Here is an 8,516-nt window from a genome sequence, read left to right as displayed (position 1 = left end):
CTTCATGTTTTGACTACTGCTATGACCAGCTGCAGAGCTGGTAAGAGAGACGTCTCGGTTGACGTTTCTGTGTAGTATGGGGCTAGCCCAACCGAGGGGATATAATGTATAGGCCTGGTGGGTTCAGGGTCTTTCATCTTACATCTGCCTGTGAGCAGTTTGGAGGTGCAAGATACCTGAGCGTGTAATGTTAATTTTACCTGTGATCCTTTGAATAAATCAGCACTGTTTTGTAGTTACTTGGACTGTCTCGTCTCTCAGAGTCAGTATGGTAAAAAGTACGGGGTACAACAAGTGGGACAAAGGTGGAGCCAAAAGGAGCAAAGCACAACAACCCTGAGGTGCATATTATCAGGATGTTATTAAGCCAACAGCCTGGTGTGCTGCTGCTCACTAAAACCTGCTTTTACAGCACACACATGCTGTATGGGCACTCGTTGCCTCAATAAACACACACACACACACACACATATTCAAACAAATGTGCAGGAAATAAAGTGGAGAGAAATAACAGAGCCGTCCAACACAGCAGATGAACAGTGATATTGGAGTTATTTAGAATTGGTGCCACTGTAAATGGGAACGCATTTGTTTAGAAAAGGTCACGGTGCTGCGCTGTGATGCCACACCTGTGCGTTGAGTCTGGGGGGGTTTACAGGTAATAAATACTGAATGTCTGTATGGCACCTGTATGGCACTGGTATCCATGAATAATAGCTAATAGCTTTTCCTCCTCCCTATGAAACACAATGCTGGACAGGTAAAGCTGCAACAGCCTCAAAATCAAGGATTCAACTTTTTATTTAACCTATAAATAGCATTTGGTTTTAGCTTACTGATAAAATTTGAATGGTGAGTTCCTTATGGTTGCATAAAACAGCCCCACCACTGAGCAGGCAGGCTTGGTATCCTTTTCGCCTTCATACTTTGCTCTTGTCATCACTCCTGAAAGTTATTCTGAGTTTCATCTGTCCACAAGACCTTTTTCCAGAATGCTCTTTCTCTTTTAAGTACTTAGCAAACTGTAACGTGGCCCTCCTGTTTTTGTGGCTAACCAGGAGTCTGCATCTTACAGTGTAGCTTCTGTTTTTGTTTTCATGCTCATTTTGTAGAGAGTGATCAGTGATAAATCCAGACCTGACTCCTGAAGAGTGGTTTTGTTCTGTCAGATAAAATGAATTCTTTAGCCATGGTCTGCCTTTCCTGCCAGTCCCTTTGGGAGTAGTGACCATTTCTCTGTTTCTTCTTTATTATTTTCCAAACTGTTTATATTGGTTATCCTAAAGTTTGACCATTGTCTCAAACTGTTTTATCCTTATTTCTCAGTCTCTTAAAGGCATCTATGACTTTTACTGACAACTTTTTTTTTTTTATTTCAACATGTTAAAACTTAAATGTAAATGTTCAATAAAATCTGAAAGTGCGCACTTTATCACACTGTATTACAAATCTGAATTTGTGGAGTAAAGAAGCAAGTGTACAAATGATGGATATTTGTTCAAAACTGTTGTGTTCCACACCTAACTTTCTGTTTGAGACTCTTATTTTGAAGGACACTTCTGGGGTTTTCACCATTACCCTCTCCCTAGCTTGACAGTAGCCAGTCAGTGGCTGATTTGTCTCACCTGTGTCTCATTACCCAGCCTATATAACCTGCCTCCCTCTACTCCAGTGTCAGCTAGTTACTTGGGCTGCGTCCGAAACCGCATACTGTGACAGTACGTACTGAAAGAGATGAAGTACCTACTTACTGACCGTTAAAACAGGAGGTACTGTATAGTATGAAGCCTGGTAGTATAAATGAGATTCGGACGTACTACATCCGCCATGTTGATACATCACGTTTTCATAGCAGCGCGAAAATTTAAAGAGCCCGTAAAGTCTTCGTTGGATAACTCCTCTCCTGGGGCATCATGGGATAGTGAAGTGTCCATCGTATGCACACTGCAAAATCCAACCGGAAGCAGTAGGTTATCCGGGTACTTTTCGCCTACTGTTTTTGGAATACTACGAATCTGGACATACTACTCGCCTCGCCTACTGCTTTTCGCCTACTATACAGTATGGTAGTAGGCGGTTTCGGACGCAGCCTTGGCTTTTTGTTGTTCTAGTGAGTGGTTCCTGTTTTCTGAACCAGATCTCTGCCTGCCTGGAACCAGCTACCTGTGCAACGCCTGCTTGCAGCCTACTACCTGATTCCACCCTGCCTGACTTTGACTCTCCCAAATGACCCCAATGTGGAAGTGCCAAAACCTGTAGTTTGTCAAATGGTCGCTTGAGGCTGGCTTCAAAGGGGAGTCCATCCCCAAAGACTCCTGTGTTGCCTGTGAACTGACCTGTATCCATTGGTGTGATCCGATGCCTGCCACAGCTCTTGCCTGTGCTGTCAGTTGTCTGCCTATCCTGGATTTTCTTGGAGCCTGTTCTGAGCCCTACACCTGGATGCTGTCTATCTGTGCCTCTGCCTTCTCTGTATTAATGTATTTTTGTCTTTTACATGCACATTGAGAGCTGCTGTACCAGAGTCAAATTCCTCGTGTGTCTGACACACCTGGCCAATAAAGGTGATTCTGATTCAGAGGTTAGTTTGTTTTTCTGCACAGCTGAAGATGACTGTTTTTGTTTGTACGTTTGCTTCATGCATACTTTTGTGTTGATCCTCCAACACCTGTGAAGGCCTGTGGAGACGGCATTTAGTATTGTATACTTTAGTCCCCTGTATTTTCTCCTGCACTCTGCCACCCGGCTCTGGCCAGTCATCTTGGTTCCCCTGGGAGATGCCTACCGGAACCTTCCTAGCTGCTGCTTGTTACTATTCAGTGTTTTGTTCAGCCTCTGTGTCCTACAGCCTTGCTCCCCATTTAGTGGTCTTACCCAGTGGGGTTTGCACTTCTCACCTGATGGTCTGTTGTCCAGGGGTCCCCTCCACGAGGTCCTCACAACCTGCCCGCTGAGGTTATCCTCTGAGTACGCCTGATCTCATTGTTTTTTCCAAGCTAAGCAGGGCCACGCCTGGTCTGGAGACACATGTGAGGTTTATGCATCTTAAATCTGAAAGCATCGGACCTCGTGTCATTCTGCTTCTCACCAGCCATCTGTGTTTCTCAGGATAGCCGTAGAACAGTGACTGACGATCCAGAAATGCCTTTACCGCAGAGTGGCTTTGCTTCTCTGCTGTAGCCCTCTAATTAATCTCTTACACTTTTACATTGTGTGTTTGAGTCGTGCACTTGGGTCCAGCATTTCCTGGTAATCTGACACAAACATTATGGAGAACAAGTGTAATGTTCTACTTATTAAAAAAAATTAGCGGTCACTTATTTCCCTTACTGGTAGATTTTGCTGCACTTATGGATCACTTGCACATCAACTCCAGAATAAGATAAAGTTTCATTCTGTCCTCTGTTGGGTGGGTGTGGGTGGGTGTGTGTGTGTGTGTGTGTGTGTGGGGAGCTCGGCCCCACCCCATTGAAACGGGCTCTGACACAGTGAGACAGAAATCTCCCCTCAGAACCAGGGTTCGTCTGCAGCCAACCTTCTGCATTATCAGACATGGTTAACAAAAACAATGTTAGTTTCTTACTACTCAGCCAATAATGTCACCTGCTGATCCTTTGTACATCACTGCTAGCTACAGTGACAGCGGCTGTAGAGAGTCCTAATGCCACAACACAGTGTCTTTACATGACACTCATCTAAAACCATTTTACATTGCATCATTACTGCTTTTATGTAACTAACTGCCCAGTGTTAATAATGGCTCTTCAATCACAGCGGGCTGCGTCAGTGGGATCAGGTGTGTCACCTTGTTACATGTCTGCGGGGAGAACAGCAGTGTTTGGAAGCTAGATTTTTGTTCATGTTGAATACAGAACCTGTTTGTCCCCAAGTGGCTCAAATGTGCTGATATGAATATTTCAGCCACATACTGCCACAACACATGAGCACAGTGCCCCACCCTACAGCTGGTATCAAATGTCACGCTGCCTGCCAGACATGCAAACGTGTCCATTGTGGAGTCCTGGTCTCACGTTCAGCACTGATCATTTAAGATATTAGGAACAGTCACACTGTCAATAAAAACCATCAGCTGTTGATGTACCTCACGTTGCGCTTTAGTTCTTCACTGGCCTCTGCATTACTTTTATTCTTGTGAATAAGTGGCCAAAACATACCTGCTGCAACCACACATGAAGATTCCTGTTCACAGTTTCTTTTAAAAGTAATTATTAGTGGTACTGTTAAGCAATCATGCTGGTAGAGAGAGTGCACATATTTCCTCCACTTACAGTAGCTCAACAGAATGGAAATCAGTGCAGCCACTACATGCTGAGACTCGAGTTAGGACAGCAGCTGCAATCAGACATAGATTAACTTACACTGTATATATGTATGTGTGACCAACTTGCAAACATAAAATTCTGAAGGCTACCGAAAGGATCTGGAGAGTGATCATTCTGAGTGAAAGTAGCAACAACAAACCAGTTTTGACACTTAAAAGTATTATCACACCAAGTCAAAATTTTGGAGTTGTAAGGTTTCTTACAAAATTTCCTGTCAGAAAAAATGTCTTCACGAATAGGCTATCCAAGAAAATTCAGCGCTGGTGTACAAATAAATGCATTAACTCAAACAGCGTGCCAGTCAGTGACACCATCCTCTCATCACCTTGACAAGACTGGCTGAATCTACATCTTTCAAGTCAAGCAAACAGCTTTCAGTCACAAAAACGAATGCTTTGGGATATCAGCAGCAGTCACGTTAGCATGACTCATTACCCTAACCCACCCAACAATAAGCCACACTGAAGAGTGACATTTCCTTCAGTCTGTTGTGTTGTACGCCATTACAATATTCCCAGAGGGATATGGTCACATTCGTCCTGATCACAACCTGGGGTTAGGTTCAGTCCATACTATCCAAGCTGGCACTGGGCGAGAGGAGGGGTACACCCTGGACACGATGCCAGCCTACCATAGATAGGGATTGGTTCCAATAGTTCTGATGCTTTTTTCCTTGATTGTACAAAATACATAAATAACCAAAGTTTTTAAATATAATGTAATCTACAACATCTGATCACAAGACCAAATACCGCCTCATTAGCCATCAATTATTACTGCATTCTGACCAACCTGTGGGTTGAGTGAACCAAGTCTCTGATCTCTGCTAGGACTCCGACAGACATGCCAGCATATATACAACGCTCCAGAGCCTGCTGTACAGACCTGTAACCGCGATTTATATGAGGCCAAATGACCCATGCAACACAAATTTATCCGCCATCAATTATTAACTCAGATCTATGAGCTTGCTTGCTGCTGGGGACAAACTGCCATTGTCTATATTCAAGATGGGGCCCACACACTCAGTTTAAAGACAACTGATGTTTTGCCATCTTATGCTTTGTGCAGGGTCAGGGAGGCTAGACTTTGTTGCAGTAAGGCCAAACTCAATTCATACTCCAACTTTTAATGGTTTCCTTGGGCAGTTGTGAGTTACAGCATGGACATTGTTTGGCATCATTACTGAATACTAAGATGATCCATTAAACCAAGCAACTCTTAATCCAGTTTAACTTCTTCTTGGCCACCTCTCTCTGCCACTACGGGGTTACAGCCAATAACAGATCTGAAAATTTACATTTTACTGTATTAATCCCTTTCTTTGGTTTATTGTATACATGTTGAACTTCCCACAGGGCGTTGTGGATTTAAAACTGGTAGTTAAAAAATAATGTGATTGACAGAAAGCAAGTTGATATGAAACCAAGAGATCTGTAAGGGCATTTGGTGCTACGTTTTCTCTGTGCGCGAGACACGGACACTCATTAGGGCACAGGCTGGGAACCAGTGTATTTCTGGGTCTTGACAACTACAAGGCTACGAAATATCGTGTTAGAAAGGTAGAAGGACGCAGACGGTGCCACACTTCTCCATTTCGTGTGCCTCATCTTCGAGGCGCCTCCATCCATCGTGAAAATGCGGGATGCGCCGAGGGACCATTTGGATAACCTGGCAAGCATCACCCCACACTGAGAATGGATCCATATGCAGGTCTGTTGCTAGCATCCAGCTACAGGAGCAGGTTAGCTGCCTGCATTCCAGGAAAGAGACGACGATGTAGACCGACAGGTGCAACAGCATCACCAGCCAGCAGTACAGCATCCTCTACCCCTCATTCCACCTTGAACATTACCCGGAGAAAAATGCCCGGGCCCAACAATTAACAACGCAATGGGCTCACAGAAAACAAGCCGGAATTCGCAGACATGCTTTGGTTATGAAAATTACTGAATCGTGTGAGTGAATAATGTGGCGAGCTAGCTAACGCTCGCTCCAGCACGGCGACCAAACGAACTGAGGTTAGCCTCGTCGCTGAGCTGGCTGCCCCCCCGCTGTTGTGGGAGGAGGCGCTGAAGAGAAAATGCACAACATATGCGTCAAACTCACCTCTCTGCCATTCTGCCGATGGTTCTTAATGTCCGTTTAGAATAAATTCCACAACGTCTCCCATGTTGCCGAAATTGCGGTCGCTGCAGTCAAGGAGTCCCTCCTTCCAGAGCAGCGCTAAGCTCCTCAGCTACAACACGCACCGCGTCCGAGCGTCACTTTCACAATAAAAGCTCGTCGTCTAAACGCGGAAGCTACTTCGGAATTGCAGAATTTTAAATGTAATTATATTTACACATGGTGGCCACTTAAAAAAATACACGGGTTTAAGGCACACACTCCTAGTTAAACGGGACGAAATAACTGAAATCATTATGAAAATTTGTTTGCAAAGCCAAAATCATAAAATAACAAATCAGTAGCTTGAAAAAAAATCTTTTTGCAGTTTTATGTAAAACTAAAGTTATCTTCCAGTATGTAACTCCAGTTAACTCTAGCTATCTGTGCTGATAACAGTAAATAATAGCTCAATGATTATGGAGGCCATACACCCTCCCAAACTTTGGGTTTCATTACCAAGAGGCCACTTAAATATATTAAGCTAGATGTAATTTATCCATTACTCTTTGTTGCTTTATTGTAATCAAAGTGAGAAAAATTAAAGTTTTGGATTTAAAAGTCTCATCAAGAATATGAAGGCTACTTAAACTGCTCAAAATGTTTAGAAAACTGACCTAAATCAAATATGTAAATGTAAATTCACAACTTGCAGTAAATATATAGAGAAATTTTTTTTTAATCTGTTAACAGTAAAGTTAACAGTAAAAATAAAAATGTGCATTCAAAATAGGAAATATGTGCAACCAAACAATCTCTTTAAAAAATATGCATGCTGTGACAGAAGAGCTTTAAGATCAATATTGTGGCGGCCCTGACCAGCCGCCTATGTTTTTTGTTTTTTCTTATGCCGCGCTGTTCCGGCCAATGTGGGATGGGGGGAGGAACAGGTGCGGGAGGGTATAAGAGGGATGACAGGTGGGCGTGCTGCGTTGGTTCTGTTGGCGGGCGAGACCTGTAATGTTCTGTTTTGTTACGTTTTCCGGTGAGCACATAGTGCTGTGTTTTGCAACCCTTTTCTTTCTTGCTCTTGTATGTTTGAATAAAGCCGAGAAAAGACAGAGATGGTGTTCTCCTCATTGTCAGTCTAGGTGCCAGCACACAGCTGGATAGTTAGTTGCACAGTTAGGTTAGGATCAGACCAGCTCTCCTCAACCCAGCTAGCGGTCGCCACATTGGTGACAGAAGTGGGAATACGCGCTCGTTGAACGGCGACATGGAGAGGAGTCTGGCCGAATTAGAGAGGGAGATAGAGGAGAACACCCTCCAGCTGGGATGGCTGGAGAGAAGGCTACACCTAGAGCCAAGGACCGGCGTTCACCCAGACGGCGCGAGCGTGCCACGGCTAGCCCGACAGAGAGCCAGCAGCCACATGTCAGGCTTGTCTGCAGCCAGGGCAGTACTGAACTTCGAGGGTGAGTCGCGCCTGCCACCGAGGTCAGAACTAAAGCTGCCCAGGTACGGAGGACTGACACCGCTTGAAACGTACTTGGCTCAGCTTGACCTTGCAGCTTGCCACGGAGGATGGAATCAGGAGGAGACAGCAGTGCGGCTGGCACTCGCCCTGGAGGGTGACACACTGCAGGTTCTTCTCGACCTCTCCCCGGAGGAACAGACTGACCTGCCCGCCCTGAAGACAGCACTTCATTGGCGCTGCGGGCAGAGTGTGACAGCGGAAAGGTCCAGGGAAGAGCTGGTGGCTCGGCAACGACGGGAGGGAGAGAGCTTGGGAGCTTATGCCACGGACCTGCAGCTGCTGGTAGGACGGGGCTACGCAACGTTCCCCACGACGGTGAAGCACGAGCTGGGCCTCCAGGCTTTCCTGCGCGACCTCGCTCCCGAGCAGCTCTGCCTGCAAGTTCACCTGGCAGCGCCTCACAGCGTGGGCGAAGCACTGAGAGAGGCTGAGCGAGTTGAGGAAGTGCTGGGTCCACAGCCAGCAACGGTGTTACCCCCATGCCCAAGTACCCGAGCGGCAGAGCTGGGAGAAAAGGTGGCAGCGCCAGA

At 45.4% G+C, this 8,516-nt stretch overlaps 1 protein-coding gene across 1 annotated transcript in view; it reads right to left on the bottom strand.

Annotated features, from left to right (window-relative positions):
• arhgap39 (Rho GTPase activating protein 39) overlaps positions 1–6,713 on the bottom strand; it is a 104,696-nt gene extending 97,983 nt beyond the window's left edge. The window contains exon 1 of the mRNA XM_020620894.1: positions 6,453–6,713. Within this exon, the coding sequence (XP_020476550.1) occupies positions 6,453–6,463 (11 nt within the window). The 5' untranslated portion in view covers positions 6,464–6,713. The remainder of the gene's footprint in view (positions 1–6,452) is intronic.
• Positions 6,714–8,516: the final 1,803 nt, after the last annotated feature.

Source organism: Monopterus albus, unplaced genomic scaffold, assembly GCF_001952655.1.
Source record: "Monopterus albus unplaced genomic scaffold, M_albus_1.0 scaffold250.1, whole genome shotgun sequence".
Lineage (NCBI taxonomy): Eukaryota > Metazoa > Chordata > Actinopteri > Synbranchiformes > Synbranchidae > Monopterus > Monopterus albus.
The sequence above is the reverse complement of the archived record's forward strand: the minus strand, read 5'-3'. Positions and strand labels throughout refer to the sequence as shown.